At 52.6% G+C, this 22,323-nt stretch overlaps 8 protein-coding genes across 8 annotated transcripts; 6 read left to right on the forward strand and 2 right to left on the reverse strand.

The window, feature by feature from the left end:
* Positions 1-15: 15 nt before the first annotated feature.
* M438DRAFT_335383 (uncharacterized protein) lies at positions 16-2,275 on the forward strand (the record flags this gene model as incomplete). Its single annotated transcript, XM_029903802.1, has 2 exons — positions 16-69; positions 125-2,275. The coding sequence occupies 2 exons, from the start codon at positions 16-18 to the stop codon at positions 2,273-2,275; spliced, it is 2,205 nt and encodes a 734-aa protein (XP_029760803.1).
* A 168-nt stretch (positions 2,276-2,443) lies between these two features.
* M438DRAFT_392764 (uncharacterized protein) lies at positions 2,444-5,706 on the reverse strand (the record flags this gene model as incomplete). The annotated part of the gene is made up of 8 exons (XM_029909096.1): positions 2,444-3,409; positions 3,611-3,744; positions 3,793-3,903; positions 3,961-4,012; positions 4,073-4,118; positions 4,168-4,354; positions 4,411-4,637; positions 4,695-5,706. 8 exons carry the CDS (start codon positions 5,704-5,706, stop codon positions 2,929-2,931), a joined length of 2,250 nt encoding a protein of 749 aa, XP_029760804.1. The 3' UTR covers positions 2,444-2,928.
* Positions 5,707-6,891: 1,185 nt separating this feature from the next.
* M438DRAFT_217221 (uncharacterized protein) lies at positions 6,892-9,107 on the forward strand. Its single transcript, XM_029899447.1, has 4 exons — positions 6,892-7,319; positions 7,414-7,630; positions 7,702-8,226; positions 8,301-9,107. The coding sequence occupies exons 1-4, from the start codon at positions 7,134-7,136 to the stop codon at positions 8,636-8,638; spliced, it is 1,266 nt and encodes a 421-aa protein (XP_029760805.1). The 5' UTR covers positions 6,892-7,133; the 3' UTR covers positions 8,639-9,107.
* Positions 9,108-9,486: 379 nt separating this feature from the next.
* Positions 9,487-11,085, forward strand: M438DRAFT_345733 (uncharacterized protein). The gene is made up of 5 exons (XM_029905516.1): positions 9,487-9,539; positions 9,678-9,696; positions 9,754-9,933; positions 9,993-10,198; positions 10,255-11,085. Exons 1-5 carry the CDS (start codon positions 9,519-9,521, stop codon positions 10,867-10,869), a joined length of 1,041 nt encoding a protein of 346 aa, XP_029760806.1. The 5' UTR covers positions 9,487-9,518; the 3' UTR covers positions 10,870-11,085.
* A 434-nt stretch (positions 11,086-11,519) lies between these two features.
* M438DRAFT_273235 (small nuclear ribonucleo protein SmF) lies at positions 11,520-11,850 on the forward strand (the record flags this gene model as incomplete). Its single annotated transcript, XM_029900617.1, has 2 exons — positions 11,520-11,563; positions 11,631-11,850. Coding segments are annotated over 2 exons (264 nt in total), but the record flags the coding sequence as incomplete, so codon positions are not given.
* An 846-nt stretch (positions 11,851-12,696) lies between these two features.
* Positions 12,697-14,144, forward strand: M438DRAFT_345735 (uncharacterized protein). The gene is made up of 6 exons (XM_029905517.1): positions 12,697-12,770; positions 12,838-12,909; positions 12,966-13,000; positions 13,060-13,260; positions 13,322-13,683; positions 13,749-14,144. The coding sequence occupies exons 1-6, from the start codon at positions 12,757-12,759 to the stop codon at positions 13,815-13,817; spliced, it is 753 nt and encodes a 250-aa protein (XP_029760808.1). The 5' UTR covers positions 12,697-12,756; the 3' UTR covers positions 13,818-14,144.
* M438DRAFT_397263 (WD40 repeat-like protein) lies at positions 14,060-17,347 on the reverse strand. The gene is made up of 2 exons (XM_029909300.1): positions 16,680-17,347; positions 14,060-16,614 (listed from the first exon to the last, which is right to left on the reverse strand). The coding sequence occupies exons 1-2, from the start codon at positions 17,200-17,202 to the stop codon at positions 14,252-14,254; spliced, it is 2,886 nt and encodes a 961-aa protein (XP_029760809.1). The 5' UTR covers positions 17,203-17,347; the 3' UTR covers positions 14,060-14,251.
* A 128-nt stretch (positions 17,348-17,475) lies between these two features.
* M438DRAFT_297202 (uncharacterized protein) lies at positions 17,476-20,361 on the forward strand. The gene is made up of 3 exons (XM_029901939.1): positions 17,476-18,519; positions 18,571-20,012; positions 20,067-20,361. Exons 1-3 carry the CDS (start codon positions 17,517-17,519, stop codon positions 20,196-20,198), a joined length of 2,577 nt encoding a protein of 858 aa, XP_029760810.1. The 5' UTR covers positions 17,476-17,516; the 3' UTR covers positions 20,199-20,361.
* Positions 20,362-22,323: the final 1,962 nt, after the last annotated feature.

Here is a 22,323-nt window from a genome sequence, read left to right on the forward strand (position 1 = left end):
CCTCACATAGCAACAATGGCACGACGCTCCTCGGCCAGAATCCGCGCGAAGCAGTCGACCACGCCACAGGTAAGCTCGACTTCGACTCGGCCCCCGCAGAGCTCCAGACTGACAATTCGAACAGGCGCAGAGAGTTTCAGACATGGGTGTCGATAGCGATGCCATCAAGACTCCACGAACTGCCCCCAAGCTATCCGCCGTCGATGAACATGAGGAGCCGCAGCCCACACCTACCAGAACCGCCCAGACTCCCCGCGACGGCACCCCGATCCAACCCAGCATGCAGGAAATGCATCCGCAGAAGTACCAAATGAGCACCGCCAAACCTCTTGACGAAGCACGATGGCTGGGTTTCAGCAGCAACAAGACGACACAGCAGACTCCCACAAAGACCCCCAAAGCCGCAAACAACATCATGGACAACGCCCCCGACTTTAGCTTCACCTTCCAACGTCCTACTCTCAACTTGAGCCCGCAGGCACGCGCCTTGATGGAGGAGACCAGGGGAGAAGCCGCCAAGATCAGGATCGAGATGCAGGCCACACAGAAGGGCCAACCCTCGGCGAGCGATGTGTTGGGGCGCAAGATGGCCACACCTTCGGGCAAGGTCAGCCGTTTCAGCGACGTGCATATGAAGGCCTTTAAGAAGATGGACTCGATTGCCGATCACCCTTCGGCCTTCCGAAACAAGGACAACAGACCGCTAGCCACCGACAAGCCGTCTGCCCCGACTGCCCCGTCTGCACTCAAGCGCTCTCCCTCCAAAGCCGAGCTCGAGCGTCCTTCGTCGTCCTCATCCACATCGCTGCCTCGACCTTCATCGCGCGGCAACCTTGAGGCAGGCCCGGCCAAGCGTGTCAAGCATGCTGCAGAAGACGACACGGCTACTTCGCGCCCTGATGCTACACCCAAGCCGTCACTTAAGAGCGCCATGAAATCGCAGATGACGCCGCGCTCAGTCAAACCTCCGAAGTCGATACTCAAGTCTGCCCAATCCGCCCGTCGTACCACCATGATCCCCTCTTTCCAGCGCAGTCCCGTTAGACTGAACATGACTAGCGCAAGTGTCCAACAAGAGCAGGCTCAACAACAACAGAAGGAGCAGCGTGCACAGCTCCTCTCCAAGTCCCCAATGAAGTCTCCGGTCAAGTCGACCATGGCTGAACGCATTGCTCAATTCGAACCCGAAGCACCCGAGAGCCCTTTGCTCAGTCGTAGCCCGGCCAAGCATGCCTCTCCTCAGAAGGTCCAGATTGATGCTCCCGAGTCCCCTGATGCTTCATCCAAGATTCCCTTCCTTGCTCGCTCCCCTGCAAAGAAGACTTTCCTCGCTGCACAAGGCCCTGATGACAAGGATGGAAACAAGGAGAAGCCCAACAAGACACCATTGCTCGCTCGTTCACCCGCCAAAATCTCGGTGCCTGAGAGCTCCATTCACAGCGCTCAGCAGGAAACACCGGCAAAGCCTAGTCTGTTTGCCCGCTTCAACCTGCTGCGTAAATCTCCTGTCAAGTCTATCCTCCGCACTCCTCAACGCTTGTACTCGGACGATCCATTCAAGCTTGCCAACGGCACCCACATGTCCACTCCTCCCAACGCTACCTCGGACGCCGATACAGCCGCGCCTCCACGCCCACCCAAGACTTGCCCTGTCATCAAGCACGTCGACTTCTCTGCTTCAACCAAGACTCTCGACCAAGCTGATGAGTCTCCCGACACTCCCACCAAGGCCTCTTCACCACCTTCCACGACTGACGACAAGTCTTCCATTACCTACCCCACCCTGCCTAACACTTCTGACAAGGACGACCGGCCCAAGAAGGCATATCGTCGCATGACCATGGCTGGTGCGCCTAACGATTTCACCTTCCGTGCTGGTGCGCAAGCTATTACCTTCGCCCCATCGCCTCGTCGTACCACCTCTCAGGAAGTCAAGCCCTCTATCCGCTCCGTCGAACACTCTCCCGAACTTCCCTCCGCCGCTGGCCAAAAGCGCAAAGCCGATACCCATGACTTGAAAGCCACAGCCACCACGACCAGCGACAAGGAAAACGACGACGATGCAGACCACCGTCCCGCAAAGAAGGCCAGATCGGACAACCCTGCACCTTCTCGTCCTTCGACCACTACCCCTGCTGCCGCAAAGACACCGGTCAAGAAGATTCCCACTATTGGCGTCAGACCCAAATCTTACACATCAAAGCCCAAGGAGAAGCGTCCGGGTATGTTGAGTGCAGCCCGTCTTGCCGCTCTTGCTACACCCAAGAGACGTTGATTGAACATCTCTACCCCCTTCGAGGCTTAAACACAGCCTCGACACTTTTTCGTATTCTCTATCGCGCCTTTTTCGGACCTCCTTTCTGTATACTTTATTCCCACAACACACACACACGACACTACGACTACTGCTTTTCGATGTTTCTCTGTTTTCCGGTCTTTCTGTTCTTTTGGCGACGAGAGGGGAGTGTTGTTTTACAACTGTAATATTGCGAATGCGAACTGCATCAAGGTGGCGTTTTGAATTCCCCATCAGGAGTTACAGGCTTCGATGAGAGAATGGGCGCTATGGGCAAGGGAACACTGGGTGCATATTATCTTCAAAGCATTCGTTTTTACTGGTCAAGCCAGCAGCATGGGGATCGGCGTAGTTTTTGTTCTTTTGGTACATGATCAATCAGAATTGACTGTGTTCCTCTCCATTGCGTGTCTCCCATCTGCCATCTGAATGGTGTTGAATCAATGTGGAATGGTGAGAATGTCGTCAGATGGCTTCGAGTAGGTATACAGTGATCGTGTACGTGTTGCCATGCTTTGCTAAACATAGCTAACCTTCCGACTTTAACATGAATGCTCACGTTGCCCTTCGAACTCCTTATTCCTACACTCCCTTCTTTGGATTCAACGACAACATCGTTCTCGTGCTCATCTTCAGTGACTCGAACGACCCAATCTTTCTCCGAGCCAACTTTTCAAGCCTAATCCACTGCTCTTTCTCGTGACAGCCTTGAACTCAAATCTGCTCTTGTCGGGCAACCTTATGTGTTCGTTTCGCTGATCTCTAATCCCTTGGTCAAGGGAGCTCCTGTTCGGCCTGAGTGGTGCTGAGTTCACCAGTCCTAGCATGTATGGTGCCGACGCATGTTGTTGCTGTATCATGGCTCTGGTCTCTGTGATAGGACCAGATGGTGGAGGAGGGGGAGGTCGAGGTGGTGGACCTTCCTTATCCTTGCCGAAGTGGTCACGCCATCTAGTCGTCGTCGATTTGTGACTGCGGAAGCTGTCGATACTGCGGACATGTTTGAGAGCTGAGCCTACGTTCTTGCCCTCGCCTCTGAGAGGAGAGGAGAAGAACTTCTCTTTGCGCTTCGAGGGTGGCGTGATATACTCCATCATTCCGTTGTTGGATGAACTGCCGCTGGCACTGTCATAGTTGTGGTGGTTGAATATGGTGTAGCTTCCAACACTGATACCACCCATGGCTAGGTTGCTCGGTTGCTTGTGAACTTCTCGTGCTGGCCGCGACACGATCCTTGTGTTACCTGCTCTCGAGTTTTCTTTCCCAACTGATTTGCTGCGCTGAGGCTGCTTGGAGTCGGCAAGTCGCTTGGACATTTGATGCTTTCGTGGTGAAGATTCCAATTCTTCTTCGAGCTGTCTGAGGTCTGCTGCTGAGGCACGCATACGCTCCAGGGATTGTTGTCTTGGGGCTGCAAATGCACGGCCTTGCAATCGAGAAGGTTTCGACTGAACTGTAGTGACCGCTCGAGCCGGCGAAGCAGAAGTTTGAGCAACTTGGGCAGAGGCTTGAGACGCGGTCCGTCTATGGCTGCGATGATGTGAGCGCTTCTCTTCGATCGCTGCAGCAACCTGTGCAACTGAGTTTGGGAGGACGTCTAACGAATTCTGTTTCCACGTTAGGCATATTCGCAGAAAGCATGCGTGGCAGCATGATTTGCTTACCATGTGAATGACAATGATGGGTAGTTGAACAGACAACATCTTTCTGTGAAAGCTTCTGCTTAGTTTCAGAGACGACCAACGAACTCGACTCTTTGAGACTTACGTGCGAGACCCGCCAATGGTAATGTTGAGAAAATATCGGACCTCGAAGTAATTGCCTGAGGGCGGGTCAGGTACAAGAAGCAGATCTTACTGCGAAAAACATACCGCATTTCACAGTAGCGTGTCCTCTTGGTATCTCAAGGTCGCACGTCCTTGTGATGGATCCATATGCCTCAACACCAGTCCATCCATTTGCACCTTGCTTCATGGTATGCTTGCTCAATATTGATCGTTCGTTGCTCTCGAATATTCTGGCTTGACTGGCCGATTGTTCCAGAGTAGCTGCTGCTGCCTATGTAATATTAGTACTCGTTTGCATAACTACGACTATCGAACTAGAGGTCTTACATGTCTGTAACACAAGATGTCCCTTTCTAAGCTCAACTCAAGTTTTTTGATAGTCTTGCGGCTACCGTTGGCAATGTGGATGTCGACAAAAATGCTGCTACCGCTAACCCATACTTGTCGATGTAGGCCCGCCGTTATTTTTGCTGTCTCAAGCAGACCGGACCGTGAGAAAGATTGCTCGTCGGAGGCAGTCAGCGGACTTGGCAACGATCTCAAAGCCTTCTCTGCTGTAGCTGGACTGTCAGCTTGCGTTTTGCTGGTCTGACCCGAAGGGATGCACATACGGTCATATGTTGGTAGTACAGAAATATCCTCAGAGCATCGGACCAAATATTGTCTGCCTCCGTCTTTGATCAAAACGGTTGCACAAAGCACAAACCGGATGCGAGCATGCTTTGAATGGAACGGAGGAGGACCTGTGTCCAGGGGCAAGCTGATGACGAATGGTAGACTGGTGAAAGAGGGTATGAGAGACCAAAAGCAATCATCGTCCGGAAAGTCTTGTGGTTCTACCATATTACGAGGAGGTGGATGAGTCGAGTCGATCAGCTCTGTACCCAAAGATAAGAAGATTGCCTTGCGATTGCTCGACGTCTCTTCGGTTCCGACAAGATCTACCGCTATCCTTCCAAGTGTCAGGCTCTTCTTGTTTCGTGGTTTGTCTGCCTCGTCGACTATGACTCTGACATAGCCTTCGACTGTGCCTCCGCCAACAAAGAGAGGTGCTCCTATCTGCAAATCGACGCCGATGCGAGGATGACGATGAGTAGGGAACTCGAGTATGTCGCGTGGAACTGGATTGCGGATAAATGTCCCAGACGGTACTCGTCTCGAGGTGTCAGACCCTACAGCGTCCAAGCGGGCTCTAACTTGCTTGACCGGAGAATGACTTGTGCCTCGGTATGGAATTGTGCGACTGGCGTTCCGTTGGAGGGGAGTAGGGGATGACCTGGATGTTGTACTTCGATGATGTCTCGGTCGTTCTCGGATGTTGGAAGATTGCCGAGCGGGTATGCTCGAGATAGGTATACTGTATAGACTTGAGCCATCTCGCAGACTTTCCGGTGTGTCGATGGTTGATTCTGATGCCATCATATCTTCTCTGTAACTTGAGCTGGAGCTCCCAATTGGCTCGACGATCCTGACTGAGCCAGCACGCTTCAACGAAGGGCCTCTTCTAAGCGAGCTTTGCCTGGTAATGCTAGGTTGGCGATGGACGCTCGCAGACGGTCTCTTTTCGAGGGCGTCAACTAAACTTGGTTCCGTGAGCTCTCGAATGTCTGAAAGAGGCCTCATGCCCGGCGGCCATCCTTGATGTCCGGGTGGATTCCCGCGTTCGATCGTGAAGACTGGCTTTTTTCCCTTGTCACGCTGGCCTGCATCCATCGCACCAGATACAGATACACAGAAGCGAGTGGAAAGTGGAAAGCCGTCGATTCAATGATGTTGACAAAGGAAAAGGCACAGAAAATAGGCTGCGGTGTTCTGAAGATGCTCAAACGAAAGGCCTGCAGTAAAGCGCTGCTTGCTGGTACAAAACATGTAATTGAGAAGGAGATGTTCAACGCCAATGGAAAGAGTACAGCCTTGGCTTCACGACTTACAGGTGTTGCTTTCCATGCATGTGGAAGGTTGGAAGGCGCGAGCCCATCGCAGCTGCTTCTACTAACCATGGAGGCTGACAATAGTTTATAAAAATTGATGATACATGACCGATGCTGTCTTTGCAGTCGCACTATGAGACTCAACAGTAGAGGTGGTCGCACAATGAAAAGTGCCCACTGCTCCATTCCGAAGTGCCTTGCCATGATGCGAGTGAGATGTCGTGATTCTTGCCGGCTACCAAGGTAGATTTGTATCGATCTCTAATTTCGTCAAATTGCCAATCCCCCAGGATCACGTAGTCGTAATTGATTCTTCCTGTCTGTAGGCTTCAACTTCGTTCTCCTGCATCTTGGTAAGGCATGTCCATTCGCTACGTGTTGTGAGTATTTCCAACATTGAGATTCCGAACCAATGTCCTTCCTGAGACAGGAGTATGGAAGCACCGGGCGTGCGAGATGATGTTTCAGTCCGCGGAGATTTAAAGTTGTTACCAAGACGCACTAGAAGGATGCATCGGATCGACTAGCCCTGAAGAAGTAGCTTTTCCCGACGTCTTGCATGTTGATGCAACATCAGATCACTTCTGCGCTGGAAATCAGCGAGAGAAGGAGGGGAACTGACGGTTTTTGAAGCAGCTCGCAAGCCAAGCAGTCGTCGTGGCCCATTCCCCTGTCCACATGGCCGGTGGAGTGGCTGCTCGCTCCTCAGAAGTGCGTCGAGTCCGGCCAGCGCCGACAATGGACCGGGCCCCTCCTTCATCACCTGTTGTTGGTGACAGGGCGCAAAGAGGACTCGGAGCCGGGCCACCGTTCATGAAGCGCATGACGCGTGCCAGATGAGTGCAAGTGCGGAGACGAAAAGGCTGAGAGAGAATTTTCTTATTCTATGGGCTTGCTTAATTCCCTCTTACCACCTGCCGTTTCCATTACCCAACTACTTACCTCACCAATTGTCGCTCACTTTTCGCACATGCCTTGCAAGCTTATCGCCCACGATTAGCAATCCTTGACACGTAGTTTTACGTCTCCCCGCCTTTGGACCTATTGCGACTGCTATCTCCGCATCTAGCCTGCGCTATCTGAGGGGTATCTCAAGCTCGGCCAGAGGGGTACCTGCAGATGGGAGATAACAACAACAGCACCACACAAATGGCTGCTACCGACGTAGCCAGCGCTATCAGAGACCATGGCGATGCCGGGCAAGAAGCCACTCCGAGCTCGCTTGAGTCGTCTCCCGAGCCCTCGACAACTGAGATAGTACAAGACCCGGCCCAGCCGCAGAAGCGCAAAGGAGGCCGCAAACCCGTACGTCGTGACACATTCCCATCTCTCAAGTTTGAGATAGACTCGTAGCATATTGTAACCGTCGCACGTCATGGCCTTGCTAACCCAGCCAAAGATATATGCCACGTCCGAAGAGCGCAAGCAGAGGAACAGGCAAGCACAGGCTGCGTTCCGAGAGCGTCGCACCGAATACATCAAGCAACTCGAGACCACCATCAAGCACCATGAAGAGACACTGCAGACGTTGCAGCAAAGCCACCGCAGCGCCGCGGATGAGTGTCTCATGCTCCGCTACAAGAATTCGCTTCTTGAGAGAATCTTGTTGGAGAAGGGTTCGTCGCTTGCTGTCCGGGCCCTGTCCGGCCATCTCCTCTTCCCACCGTCCAAGCTGACCGCTGTCCAGGCATTGATGTGCAGGCCGAGTTGCAGATGAAGACGGGTAGCCCTGCTCTCGGACACACGTATATCCCCCACCACGCACCGGCGCCAATGGCAGCTGCTCCTTTGCAACGCACAGCATTGAACCGCCAGCATGCAAGACGTTCCGGTCAGGTCTATCCTCCACGGGTCGGACCTGGCGCGGGAGCGCAATCAGATCTTTCCTTCTCTGCCCGCTCCCCTCAAGGACATCCTACTCCGTCATCTCATGCTTCCTCACCCACAGCCTTGTCTACCCAGTCGCCTGCTGCCTTGCAGCCTGGAGCCATGACCCCACCAGCTTCGGTAATCGCTGGGGGACAGCAGCAACAGTATGGTGTGCCTCAACCACCTCGTTCGCGTTATGTCATGCAGCACCCACCTCAGCACCGTGGCCCTGCCTACTCGGCGCCCAATGGCGTGTCTAGCATAACAGAACCCACCAACGGAGTCCCAGGTAGCGCATCGGCATTCTATCCGTCGCCATTTCAAAAACACATTGAGCAGCTGGGCAAGTGGTCTCGATCCCTCTTTCGGGCATGCTCGATAGAACTTTGTCGTCCTAGGTTAATCTCGTGAGTACAGATCAGGAGTACGACGCGCAACCAACATCTTCGTCGATGCTCGAAACCGAATCCGAAGCGAACGAACAAGCCCCCGTCCAGGCCCCCGAGCCACCCCAATTCCCTGCCGCGAACCCATACCACGCAACGCACGCCGCACAGCAACATGCCGACCACCATGGCCCCGTCAAGGGCAATGCTCAAGAACACGACCGAGGCCACCCGGGAGAAAACCAAATCCCTGGAATGAACCAGATCTTTGACCCTTACGATCCCATGCTGGATGCTGATCCGTTTGGATTGTCGGCGAGCATGCACTTCTCGACAGATTACGGTTTCCAACATCCTCCTCAGAGATGAGAGGGGAGATATTTCGTACGGGGAATGAAGGAGGAAGAATGGATTACTTTGAAACGTGGTGGTTTTGTCAGTCTCGGGATCTGAATGGTCCAACCTTGCGTCAGGTTGCGGTTCGTCGCCAGAGACTACGAAAAGGGATACTATTGAACTGGTGTACATGAGGACGAACGTAAAAGTTCACAAAAAAGTTGCTGTTTGGGTGGGCATTTTATCTTTCTTTTATGGCATAGCAACGGCGTTTGGGCGCAGAAAGGCTGCTGCTGACTGGAATCACGACTCTGGCATTTTTGTCATCATCGTTACCATCACTACTCGATAGCGATGGATTGGCTGGCTGTGGACACATGCTCTGGTACACACGATCATGAATACTGTAACCAATAATCGAGTGGTTGCAAAATGCAAGCGTTCAAATATGATGAACCACAAACCAACTGATAATTCATCCATTTCGAGAGTGAGCCTCAGATCATGTGTTATTTCATAAGTGAGACAGGTAATGGCGGGTTTCCTATGCTCCAGCGGCATACGGTCGATTGAGCAGTGCTTGGTAGTTGAGAGAGACTCAGGAATCACTCCCGAGATCAAAGCTATCACTATGTAATTGAGCACAGGTTGCTGCTTGTGTATACGAAATAGACTGCATGCTGATTGCTGCAAGAGCATGAACAAACAGACGTAGTGAAGGCATCGAGTGCCAAAGCAAGTCGGTCGTCACTTGAAGTCATGATGTTAGCCGAGCTTCGCACACAGAGAAAAGCACGCACAGACCAGGCAAACTGTGGATTTGCGCAACTTCGACCTCTCTGGATTTCTGCCGGCGACGGGATGGAGAGAGTCTGACATCGCTCAAAACACAGAGAAAGATCAAGACAGAAAAATGACTTCTGTGGCAAGCAAGGTACGCCTGCCCCCACAACGTGTGATGATTGGCGCATCTCAACTATTACGCCAATCATCAATTGTAGCTCGACAAGAGCTCTCGACACGCCTTTTCGCATCTCCAACCGACGACCGCTGACCCAATTCCTGAATGTAGAACCTTTACGAGCTTCTGGGTATCGCAAATCGCACAACCGTCACCTAAAATGCCTTCTAACCACTCCTGTACACAGGCAACGACCTGGAGCTCGACCCCAACAGAGAGCCCGAGCCTCCCACCAAGGTTATGGACAAGCCCGTCCAGCGCGCCGGCAAGCGCAACGCTGGTCCCGAGGCCCCTTCCGCCGACACTCCCAAGCCCGCTGCTGGTGGCCGCGGTGGACGTCAAGCCAACTTCACCGGCTCTGAGCAGGGTAATCCATCACCATCGAACTGTCGCCCTGGTTTCCACCACTGACACGATCCGCCGCAGCTTTCCGTGATAAGGCCGCGGGCGCTTCGAACAACAGATCCAAGCCTACCGATGACGGTGTCCGCCAGGACCGCCACCCCAACCGCACTAGAGATGCCAACGACAGCGGCAGAGGCCGTGGACCTCGTGGAGGCCGTGGTGGTGCTAGAGGCCCCCGCACTGGCCGTGACGACAAGCACGACCGCACTGGCCACGCTGGCAGCAACGTAAGTCTGGACTGGCTGCGTATGCCATTGAGCTGCGCGCTGACAACCCATCGCAGGACCACGCCAAGCAGGCCGGCGCCGCCTGGGGCCACGAGACTGGTACCGCTGAGTTGAACGACGAGAAGGCCGCTGTTGCCGACGCCAAGGACGAGGAGGCCAAGGAGGGCATTGTCGCTGATGCCACCGTTGTCGATGCTGAGGGTGCCCCCGCTCAGGAGGAGGACAACGTCAAGTCGTACGAGCAGTACCTTGCCGAGCAGCTCGAGAAGAAGGCCGCTCTTGGTGGCAGCACCGAGGTCCGCAAGCCCAACGAGGGTGCTTCCAAGAAGTTCCCCGAGGGCAAGGCTTTCGCCCGCAGCGAGGAGGAGAACTTCATTGCTCCCTCCGCTGGCAAGGCCAAGAAGCAGAAGGAGCGCAAGGACAAGAACCTCCTCGACATTGACCAGGCCTGGAAGGAGGAGCAGTCCCAGTCCCAGGACTCTGGATTCCGTGGTGGCCGTGGTGGTCGCGGCGGCGACCGTCCCCGTGGTGGCCCTCGTGGCGGCCGTGGTGGTCCCCGTGGTGGTGCCCCTAGAGGCGGTGCCCCCCGCGAGAACGCTCCCCGTGCTGCCCGCACCGGTGCTTCCCCCAACGTCACCAGCTCGTCGGACTTCCCCACCCTCGGTGCTTAAATCAACTCACTCCTACGAAGAGAGTAAGGCCGTTGCTGCATATCGGCCTATAAGAGAAAAAAGCAGTTACGGCAAGGATCTGAAAAGGGGAACTGTCAATGAATCTCTCTGGTGGTCCCATGAGCCCTTGCTCCGAGCGTGCTGAACACACTCATGTACCATTGTCACCACTTAGTCGTCTCCGTGCGAAAGCAAAATTGCAATTTTGAAAGTTAACATGTGTCCGTTCTCAAAGTCCTTATGGTGAAGTTGATTGCTGTTCTTGCCAGCTCTGAGAGCCTGGTTACCTACAGTGCTTTTGTGATATGATCAAAATTTCGACCTTGATAAGCTTGTTTGAGATTGCCATAATGTTTTGCTGTAGCAGAACTTCTGATAACAACTTGTCGAAGGTCGATCGTTCGTTCACTTGGTAGTCTTGTCTCATGATTGAATCTCAAGACAGCACATGAAGTTGGACTTGATAACCCGGGATTCGCCGTCGATTTAAGGTGGCCCGAGCTCGCGACTGGCGATTGAAGGCAGCTTGACCATCTGAAGCGCGACTTTGGTATTGCGCCTATCACCACAAGTCAACGACATTATACCAACACCATGAGTGTGAGTCGGAACTTGTCGCGCAAAGTACTCGAGATGTTTTGCTGACTCACTTGCAGTTCGTTCCCTTGAACCCGCGGCCTATGCTGCAATCACTGTTCGTCGACCCATCCCTGCGAACGTATCAATTTCCACGACGAAATCACTAACACGGAACAATACAGCGTCAACGACGAAGTGCGCATCCGCCTGAAGTGGGGCCAAGAATACACTGGTCTGCTCGTCTCGGTCGACTCGTACATGAACATTCAGCTTTCGAACGCCGAGGAATGGATTGATGGAAAGTCCGGTGGTAGCCTCGGTCAGGTCCTCATCAGATGCAACAACGTCCTCTGGATCTCATCAAACAACAAATCGAAGAAGGAGGATGTGGAGATGAGTTGAGAAAAGAAGCTATACGAGAAACAAGACTCGCAAGGACAGACGACCCTTGGACCGGCTAGGACTCTCAACAAGGACAAATCTACGTTATGCACGCAAGATACTTCATTGGCAGGCTGACGGTGCCGGATCGCATCAACACAGCCGCTCGCTGCATGTCCGACATCGAGAACCACCGAGGTTTTATGGGAAAGCAAAGATGGATTCATGCTATCAGGTCGAAGCTCAGGCGTTAGGGGCGCTTGAGGAACAAAAGAGACTTTTAAAGTCTGGCAAATAAGGCTGGACGACCTCACACATACGAGGATATGAAACTACAAAATATCAAAAGCTCTGCCTTTTCAGGTTCTCAAACTTCTTCCAACCAAACCAACTGAGTACGTTTGCTGAAAAGTTGACATGAAGCACTTGAGGTTTGGTCAATCGGCGTACGACACACTACTATTACTGCTGCAACGTAAGAGCAAGCCAGATGGTTAGTAGCATGACTGTTGTGAAGAGCTCCAGAGCCATGGTGATATTGCAAGATTGTAACAGCAGAATGAAGTGCAGATGATTCCTTGAAGATTGTAGATGTTCATGACGCTGGACGGAAAACGAATGGCAAGTTCGAGAGTATATCAAACAGCTGTCACATGAAAGACAAGGGTGGTGAGTTGGGGTGAAATGACATTGGCTTGGCAGTAGCGAATGGGCGGGGCGGCATGTTGTTTGGGAGTGTTTTCGGCGTCAGAAACCAAACACCCGGCCTGTGCTAGTTTGGACTCAGGCAACTTTGACATTTTGACTCTGTCCACATACAACCTTTGTAATCTCTACACCCTTTTCGGTACAACTCCCGTTCGGCAACTTCACACCTCGCATACAACATCAAACACTCCAAAAGAGAAGGCACACAATACACACAACATGGGCGAATCAAGGCATGTGCATCTGCCTGGCCGGCGCATATCAGGGGAGGCGCAACCCATGGCTAACTGCTCGCTACAGACAAGAGCTCCTGCAATGGATGAACAGCCTCTGCTCCCTCAACCTCACCCGTGTCGAGCAATGCGGTACCGGGTATGAACATGTCCATCACTCGACACTCCAAACACCCCAGCTAACACTGCATTCAGTGCGCCATTCTGCGCAATCTACGACAGCATCTTCCGTAATTTTCTCCTCACTTCCTCCGCTGTCTTTCCACCCAGCTGACTCTCATCCCTCCAGTCGATGTGCCCATGGCTCGTGTCAAGTTTAACGCAACCGCCGACTATGCCTACCTGGACAACTTCAAGATTCTAAGCAACACCTTCCGCAAGCACCACATCGACCGCCCCATCCCCGTCGAAATGCTAGTCAAGTGCAAGATGCAGGACAACCTGGAGTTCCTGCAGTGGACAAAGCGCTTCTGGGACCAGCACTACCCTGGTACGCCATACCTCCATGTCCAAACACCATCTAACATTGACTGATTTCTTCCCCGTTGCAGGTGGTGATTACGACGCTCTGGCCCGTAGAAAAGGTCAACCCGGCGGTCCAGCTCCCGCTCCCTCTGCCCGCACATCCACGGCCACGAGACGTGCCCCCGCAGTCGCCGCATCCTCCGCTGGCGCAAGAACACGCACTCCCCTAGGAAGCTCAGGAGGTGGTGCGCAGACCGCCGCTCTGACACAAGAGAACAACGCACTTAAGGAGACTGTTCAGGGTCTGGAGCGTGAGCGCGATTTCTACTTCAGCAAGCTCCGGGATATCGAATTGCTCGTCCAGGGCGCCATGGAGGCCGAGCCCGAGCTCGAGAAGGATGAGGGCGGTCTCTTGAAGCAAATACAGACTATTCTCTACTCGACCGAGGTAGGTTCTCTTTCTGATGCCGAGACCGAGGGAGATGGCACTGACTGATCTTTTCTTTTTCACAGGAGGGCTTTGAGATCCCTGCAGAGGTTGACGATGAAGAGGGCGAGTTGATCGAGGAGGAGACCTTCTAAGTCATCTCGCGTCTACCATGTCAGCTTACCCAATTCCGACATTTGCATGAATCTCTACCCGTTTCATGCTGTCATGCAATAATGCCAACAATTTCGTTGCTCTTTCCCTTCACATCTTGGGTCAGAAAAATACGGATAGCAGGTCTGTGGATAGATTGGGCTTTTGTGGCTCCTTGAACGGGAATCAAGCGAGGATACATTCGCCACTTTTCATCTTCTCCTATTAAAAAGATAAATTCGTCGTCGTCAGTTTAGCATAGCAAGAGAAGGAGCATGCATGTAGCAGATTGAACGAGAAGAATGCAGCATTTTCATTTCACTTTTTCTCATCATCTAGTCTCACGCCCACACAGTCAGCGTTCTTCTGAAACATGTACGCTTCGATGAATCTATTTCCCGGACCCTGATATCCATGCCTTCTCACCGCAAACACCTCACTTCAATCCGCACAAACAACGACAATCCGGTACGGGACACATAGCATGCCTGGCAAACCAAGTCCTGGCATGATGCGCGTGAAAACCATGCGTACAGCTAGCACAGAAAGTGATGAATTTGCTCAACACATCCGTCTCCTTTTCTCCACTCTGCACCTCCTTTGCACGCGTGGGCTCAGGGGCACCGAGCCATTGCATACACAAACAACAACGCGGTAAATGGCGACCACAGCGCGGACACACTGTGCCTGCACTGGCAGCTGGTCCTGCAATACGCGCTTGTGCTTGTGTTCCTTTGGCTGGTGTGCTACTTCCATGTGCTTGATGCGTGTGTGCTGCGTTTTCTTTAGCCAAAGAGTGTTGGCAGTGGGCACAGCGGAGGGCCAGTTGTCGAGGCGGTGGTGCAATGAGTTTGTTGCCTCCTTTGGTGACGGCGCGGCGGGTATGTTGCATACTGAATTTGGTGCGCTCGATAAACGCACGCCAGGATTGCATGTGTAGAAAGTATGTCTCTTTCCACATTTCCCAGCGGGGGTCGTCGACGTAAAGGGGGTTTGTGAATGCTGTGGCCAACACTGCTGTTTGCAGGTCAGAGGTGCGGCGGATGTAGGATTGGAAGAGCTCCATTGCTTTTTCGCCGAGGCCGGTGAGGAGGATGCCTTCGACGTTGCCGGCGCTGATCAAGGAGTTGCTGGTTTGGGATAAGAAGGTGGAGATTTGGCTGTCGCCGAGGTGTTTGATGGCGATACCGAGGCGGTCGGAGAGCTTGATGTCAGCGTCAAGTTTATGGACAACGTCCAGCCAATCATTACTGGCTAGGTAGATGAGAAGAGAGCGGAGGTATGGGTCTGTGGCGTCTTCCTCCATCCAACGGCACATCTCGCGTTGCTCGTCATTGAGGGAGTCTGAAGCTATCAGGGCTCCCAGTCCTATGTTCTGGATCGTTCTTTCCCTGATTAGATCACGTAGAATCTCGAGAGCGATCGTCTTGCGGCCTCTGAACATTGCTGTTGCCACTGCTTCGTAATAACGCTGTTTCTTGACGAGGTAGTCGCATCGCTCTTTCGTGTGTTCATGGGAGAAGTCCCAGCCACACAAGGCCAGGCAGAGTTGTCGTTGCTCCGGCTTCTCTGTACGGATCCCAGCAAACTCTGGCAGACTATGGCGTTCGAGGATGCTGGCTATCACGTCCTCGAATCGCTCTGGCATTGCGTTATGGGCAGACGTCACTCTATTCGGTCCATTGCCCAGCTTGCCTTCCCATATGTTGCTTACGCCAAGGTAGCTCAAATCAAGCGTTTCTGAAGCCATACCGCCGTCTCGAGACAAGTCTTCGAGCCTCTTAATGGTGCCCCAAAGCTTGACCAGTGCCGGGTCCTCGGCAACGATCTCAAGGTTTCTTCGAGGATCGAAAAGGTAGCCCTCCTGACAACGTCTCCGCGACACATTCGAGATAGCTAACAAGTCTACGACCCTCTCATTATGCAGAATTTCTGGTGCCTTACTCAAACTATCATCGAGCCATTCTTCCGTCCTAGCCGCTACAGCACGGGTCGATCCGTTCAATGATTTGAGATTGCGATGGTCTAGTTGAGCTGGTCCATTGGTTGGGCTGGGTAGCTTGGAGGTGTGTTGTTCATCCTGCGTAGAGCTTGCATTTTCGGAAGTCTTTCGTAATGCTTTTATTTCCTGAGCGACGGATTTATGCTGCTCCTTTGGCTCGTATACCGATAGTGCTTTGTTGCAGATAGACAGATCACCTCGGCCTGTCATACTGATGTGACTGGGGTCCGGAGTATATATCAAGTCGACATCGCGGTTCGGGTGCAGAGCTAGAATGGCCTGACGATCCTGGTCGTCTATCGAGATCCAGTCAAATGCAATGACTCTGTTGGCTCCTCTATCTTTTCGCGACCCGGTCTCGGGAACTCGCAAATTATGTGTCCGTGAAACATAGTGGGGATGGCTCCAGGGATTGCCTCCGTAGTAATTCACAGAGGCTGATCGTAGCTTCGAATGTACTTTGTGTTGCGCTGTGTCATACAACTTGACTTCTCCGGTACTGGACAAGACACAGAAACGTCCTCTCTTTTGGCCTGAATATCTGATGCTCCAGACACTGGTGGTTTGACTGTTGTCCGTGGCTGGTCGAAGATCGAGAACGGCACCATTGTTGGTAGCATCGGCACCTACCGTGTTATTTGAACGCGATAGGTAACGCTTGTCCCAGACCGTGACGGACGGATCACCCGTCGATCCACCTGAAGCGAAGTAGTTCTCATCCAAAGGATCGATAGCAATGTTGTTGACCAGTTTTGTGATACCACAATTTCCCAGTCCTGCTGTACTGGTTGACGAATCTGTATGCAAGATTAGCTTGTGACTTCAAGCATGATTATATGCCTAGATGAATGTTTGAGCCTACCTCTCAGATCGTACAGGCGAATTGTCTGACGCGAAACAGCAGCCAACATCTGCTGTGGATGGTTGGGAAAGAAGCGAAGACTTGTCACAGCTTCAGAAACACACAATCTTGAATAGGCATCGTTGGATTCGATGTCATAAACAGTCAAACAATTATCGTGTCTGACTCGATCTAAGCCCACAGCAAGGAGGTTTTGTGTGTTGAAGGCAATAGTATTGCATCTTCGCTGTGTCTTGATGTTGAAAAGGGCAACAGGATCGGATGAATCAGATCCATCGAACCTGTATAGCTCGGCATTGCCAGACGAAAGGCCCAGTGCTACAAGAGAGTCATCTGTTTTTGACCAATCGAAAGCGGTAAAGTTGTTAACTTTCTCGCGGCGGGCTATCGGTTTGTATTGAATGCCATGTCTGTTCAAGGATCCTGCCTCGTATAGAGTGAGAGCGTTTCCAGCGACATCTGCAAGCAAAAACCGAGCTCGGTCAGGAGTTGAGAGGGGAGACCAGCGTATTGCGGCTTCCATTGAGACAGAGGAAGTCGCTTGCCGCACGCCTACATACAGGCGATTTAAGGATCAGTCCGGATGCTTCAGGGTTCAATGAAAAATCACAGCGTGTTTCCCTGAGATGATGGTTGGTTGATTCTGTCAGAAAGTGTCAAGATAGTAGTAGGTGGAGTTAATATGGTTGACATGTCTGCATGTGAAGTGGTCAGAGCGAGTTGTTGCCCAGATCCGGGGAAGCTCATGCTGATCGGCCGCCCCCCTTCTGTCGCTCCTTCCAAGTTACGCGTTGCGCGTCCTGATTCTTGACTTGCGTCAAATGCGCGGCTGCAAAGATGGAACACCTCGACATGGCCATGGAGCTGGATTCCGGCCGACAGATCGATCCCGACCTGGCTGCGACTCTGTCCGACTTCCTGACCTACACCGAACACCTCCCTTCGAGTGTCGCTAGGTCGCTGTTCTTGATCAAGACTCTGAACCATCAAGCCTACAAGCTTCAGCTCAAGATCCACGACCTTCTCTCCGAATATGCCTGCCTCCCACAGACAACAACACATACGCCCGAATACTCGGCCGGATTGCGTAAAGATATCAGCTATGCGTACGAGTCGCTGGAGAAATGCAAGCGCATGTCGGCTGCAGAGGCCATCCGCCTGGAAGAGACAGTCATCAAGGACGGCGCAAGACTGGAGCTCGTGCAGAAGAAACTAAAGGCTTTACCCATGCCACCAGAACGCGATGCGACGCCCGATGCCGCTCTCACCTCGCCTCAGCTCAGAAGGAACGCCCAAGCACAACAGCAGGCCGACAAGCGCACTGCTCAACACCGCACCGGAACCGCTCCGCGTGTCAGAGCCCAGAAGATCATGGTCCCTGGCGAGGTTCTGCCACCGCCGAACCCAGACTCTCCTCCACCATCCGATTTCTCTCCCTCTCCCTCTCCACCGCCTCGTTCTCCCAACCAAGACAAATCGCGTAACAAACCTACCACTGGGAGACCACCAAAGACTCCGAAGCTTCCCAAGCCTGCTACAGAGCCCAAAGAGACTACACAGAAAACTCCTCGCGTCCGTGTGCCTGGTTCTTCTGGCACAAATGCACACTCAGCCGTTGCTGGTATAAGCACGTCGAATGCCTTGATGGCTCTGACCGCTCCTCCTCCAGACGTGGCGAAGGGCTCGAAGTGGCTACCATGGAAGAGATTGACCGAGTATGAGATGGCCACGCTGCGGAAGAGGATGAAGAAGAACGCCATCTGGCTACCATCACCCGCCATGAGGAATCGCGAGCTGAAGAACCTCGGCAGAGGTGTGACTGCTATGGAAGAGGCTAAGGGTATGTTTACGAGTTCTACTCTCCTACTGATCCAATACTGACTGATGATAGCGGAAGCCGAGGCTTCAGGCAAAGAATTCATCGACGAATTTGACCCTGCCACATGGACAGACCCCACTTGCATTCATATCACCGACGCTCAACAGGCCGAGACTGCCAAGATGCTTGGACCAGAGCTGCCAGACGACAACGAGGATGCCGCTCTCATCAATCGTGGTATGCGGCTCAACGAAGCCAAGAAACTTAAACGTGAAAGACTCAAGGAAGAGGAGGCTGAAGCTCTCAAACTAGGATTACAACCACCCACTGAGCAGAACAAAGAGAAGAAGACACCACAAAAGTCACAGACAGCACAACCAAAGCCAAAATCAAGACCACAGGCACAACCACAATCTGGTAAACCAGCTGAACCACCAGTCGAGCCACCAGTGGAACCACCTCAAGCTCAACTAGGTGTACCTGCTGAAGAACCAGAGCTTGTCCAAGCTCCTATTGTCCAACAGTCAGCGCCAACTCCTGAGCCAAAGAGCAAGCCTGAGCCAAAGCCAAAGAAGCAGGCTAAGCCAAAGGCTGCCGCTGTACCCGAATCCGTTCCGCTTGAGGAAACACCTGTTGTTGAAGCGCCAGCACAGCCTGACCCTGTCACCGAAACTCCTGTACATCACCCAGTCAAGAACGTGGAGCCCGTGACAGCTGCTGAACCAGTCACAACAAGGAAGCGCAAACGCGACGCTACGACTCCTGCAGCTGCACTACCTTCAAAAGAGCCTGCTGTGGAATCCCCCGACGTTCTCTCCCTCCCTCGCCCTGGTCCACAGCCCAAGAAGCTCAAATTGAGCGCTGGTGCTCCGCCCCCTTCGGACAAGCCTACAATCACCATCTCCACTCGCGCCATTGCTGCTGCCAAAGATGTCTCTTCTCCAGCAAATGTCAGCACACCCATTGCCGATGGTCCGCGTATATCTGCACGTCAACAGACACAGCGCAGCCAACGCAGCTCTGCTCAGCCTGAGCCTCCAGCTGGACCAAGCGAGGCGGCCGCCCAAACTCCTGCTGCAAACACGAGAGCTACGAGACCGACCACAATCACCATCAAGCGTTCTGCCACCAAAGCTGCATCTGCCGAGCCAGCTGTCAAACGGCAAAGCTTACGTCGCGACTCAAACGCCTCACTGCCTGGTGCTGCAAATAACAAACCACAATCTCCTGTACATATACAACCGCCTGGTGCTGCGGACACTAAGGTTTCCAAACGGGCAACGCGCAAGAAGGTACCTCAGGGAGTTCTCCAAGCTGAAGAAAATGGTACAAAGGTCATAGTAGGCAAACCAAAGGGTGCTTCCAAGAAGAAGAAAGCCCAACAGCCAAAGGAGGCCAAGGGAGAGGCCGCTACCCCTGTCGTTGAAGAAGAGTACATCGATCCTGACGAGCCACGTTATTGTATCTGTGGAGATGTCAGTCATGGCACCATGATCGCCTGCGACAATGATACTGTAAGTTTGGAGCTTGGTTTCAATACCTGATACGTTTGACTGACTTCTTAACAGTGCGAAAAGGAGTGGTTCCACCTTGAATGCGTTGAGCTCACAGACCTGCCTGGACGACGAGCCAAGTGGTACTGTCCCGATTGTCGCAAGAAGCTCAAGGTTGGACTGGAGACCAATGGCATCGTCCGTTAAGACCGAGGATACGACTCGGAGAAGGGGAGTCTACCGCTGTATGATTAGGGCCTCGCTTTGGAGCGGTGTGTTTTTTACGATTATGATTTTCCGATACCCGATAGCAGCTTTTGCTCTTTCTAATACTATTTACTAATGCCGAATATTATACCTCATACTGCATTCGTATCAAATGCCTCGTAGTATCAAGGCAACCACATTACCGTTTCTTCCATCCAGTCAAATGACGGCGGAGATGGTCACCCGAGTGGTCAACAGAATCCGAGGTGGGTTATGTGAGGGTCTCATGAGATCGTGTCTCGAGCGCCTTGTTCATGCATGAGAGTGGAAACTTGAGGCTTGCGAGCAATGTGTTGGTTGATCGTTGCCGACTCGTTGCCCTCCAATCGACTTGTTGCGCTGGCACACCTTCCATCTGCCTTGGCGCTCGCTTCTCGCATGTGACTCTGGCATGTTTGACGATTCGCCGGTCTACCTTTTTGTGATGTATAATATACTTCATGCTCGGTCTAGCTCTCGGGTCTTTCGTGTGTGTTGCTGCATTATCGTGAGGGGTAGGTAGGCTTGGGATGTTGCGGTGGGCGGCTAATATAGAGGAAGCATGCGAGAGATATCTGACCATTCGGGGTTATATAAATGCTCGAGTCTTTCGCTCTTCTTCTTTTCGTCCTGCAAGAACCCGAAATCTACAATCACAATATCACTTATTTCAACATCAATATCAACATGCCTTCCTGCTCTTGCTCCAACTGCTGCAGCACATCTGGCTGCAGCAACTGCGGTTGCTCCTCTTGCGGCGTGAGTATCGATGAGAATGTCTTCGTATCCGTGTAGATATTGACAAACAACAGCACTAAGCGTCAATCTGCCATGACCAATCACGACGAAATGAACCTGTTGATTTGAACGTGAGTTCTTTCTGTCCACATGGCTATATGGTCGAAGCTCATGCTGATTTCTGACCCAGAAGCCAGTGGACACTCTTTGATTGCTATTGCTTTACCATTCGCTATGACCTACATAAATACAATGAATTATACATGAACAACAAACTTTTCATCGTTCAGAACCAGTGACAATGTCTTTGACGATGCCTGTTGCTGTGTTCTTCGTGTTTATGAAGTCGTATAATTTGAGCCGGGTCGCCCGATCTGCAACTCGAGATGGTCAAAATCTTCCTCAGTCATCTGCGCATCAACGCCGAAGAACTCGGGTACATTTGTTTCCCTATCGAAGTTCATTTGTCCGACCAAAGCCTCCAATTACATGACACAGGACAGTTTGATTGAACTGTTTCACCTCTTCGGTGTGGAAGGGATGCTTGACGTAGGCGGTGATTGTGCGCCAACCTTCCAAGATCTGATAAGGTACTCCCTATCAGTACAAGGTTGTTGCCAGGAAGCGTCACGGGACGTCGTCGCAAGCCAGACGATGGGCATTTGTCGAAACGGCCTGTAAGAGTGCCTTGTGATCAGGTCTTGGGAGCACTAGGAACTGTTCAATAGTTCATGGCAATCGAGAGATCGTGAATTTGCATGAACTCCCTCCCTTCTCCGTTGGTTGTCTCGACGCACGGCCAGTTCAGGCCAGACACCTCGGAACCGCCGATTTCTAGCGTTCACGCGCTTTGAGTTCAGCTCTTCAAAGGGGCACAGTGATAACCTTTCGGCAGAGTGCAGCAGCAGGTGAACCGCCACGGAACCCTCAGTCCTGCTCTGCGAGCAGCTGCGGGGTCCAGGTCGTCAAAGATGAAGGGTGAAGTGGCTAGAGCTCGTTGAGTGACGCGCGTGGGGCTTGCGGTCGGGATTCGGGAGAAATCGTGCCTCACGGAGACGGAACCCGATGATGAGGGCGGTTGACCCCTCGGAGGCGTGGCGACATCGGTCAACGTGATAACAGAAGGATTCTGGCAGTGGTTTCAAAGTCCTATGTGAGTCAAAGGTGAACTGGAAGGTGAAGTACACGTGTGTGCTTTGAGCGGTAATAGTTCGCCCGCGAGACAAAGTCTTTTGCAAGATGCGCAACGCGCATGGAACAAATGGACAGAGTTAGACTTCCATGGCCCGAGTGCGGTTACCCCATATGGTGGCCACCTCGATGTGATAACCAATCAACAGACCACGCT

This window comes from Aureobasidium pullulans (assembly GCF_000721785.1).
Source record: "Aureobasidium pullulans EXF-150 unplaced genomic scaffold scaffold_9, whole genome shotgun sequence".
NCBI classification, from domain to species: domain Eukaryota; kingdom Fungi; phylum Ascomycota; class Dothideomycetes; order Dothideales; family Saccotheciaceae; genus Aureobasidium; species Aureobasidium pullulans.

Bases quoted from the DNA above. Each gene is read 5' to 3' on its own strand.
- M438DRAFT_217221 (XM_029899447.1), top strand. From the start codon at position 7,134: ATGGGAGATAACAACAACAGCACCACACAAATGGCTGCTACCGACGTA. The intron at 7,320-7,413 runs GTACGTCGTGAC...ACCCAGCCAAAG, and splicing joins GCAAAGGAGGCCGCAAACCC to ATATATGCCACGTCCGAAGA. The intron at 7,631-7,701 runs GTTCGTCGCTTG...ACCGCTGTCCAG, and splicing joins GAGAATCTTGTTGGAGAAGG to GCATTGATGTGCAGGCCGAG.
- M438DRAFT_345733 (XM_029905516.1), top strand. From the start codon at position 9,519: ATGACTTCTGTGGCAAGCAAG. The intron at 9,934-9,992 runs GTAATCCATCAC...GATCCGCCGCAG, and splicing joins CTTCACCGGCTCTGAGCAGG to CTTTCCGTGATAAGGCCGCG. The intron at 10,199-10,254 runs GTAAGTCTGGAC...AACCCATCGCAG, and splicing joins CTGGCCACGCTGGCAGCAAC to GACCACGCCAAGCAGGCCGG.
- M438DRAFT_345735 (XM_029905517.1), top strand. The intron at 13,001-13,059 runs GTAATTTTCTCC...TCATCCCTCCAG, and splicing joins AATCTACGACAGCATCTTCC to TCGATGTGCCCATGGCTCGT. The intron at 13,261-13,321 runs GTACGCCATACC...TCCCCGTTGCAG, and splicing joins CTGGGACCAGCACTACCCTG to GTGGTGATTACGACGCTCTG.
- M438DRAFT_397263 (XM_029909300.1), bottom strand. From the start codon at position 17,202: ATGGAAGCCGCAATACGCTGGTCTCCCCTCTCAACTCCTGACCGAGCT. The intron at 16,615-16,679 runs GTAGGCTCAAAC...TCTTGCATACAG, and splicing joins TCGCCTGTACGATCTGAGAG to ATTCGTCAACCAGTACAGCA.
- M438DRAFT_297202 (XM_029901939.1), top strand. From the start codon at position 17,517: ATGGAACACCTCGACATGGCCATGGAGCTGGATTCCGGCCGACAGATC. The intron at 18,520-18,570 runs GTATGTTTACGA...GACTGATGATAG, and splicing joins TGCTATGGAAGAGGCTAAGG to CGGAAGCCGAGGCTTCAGGC. The intron at 20,013-20,066 runs GTAAGTTTGGAG...ACTTCTTAACAG, and splicing joins TCGCCTGCGACAATGATACT to TGCGAAAAGGAGTGGTTCCA.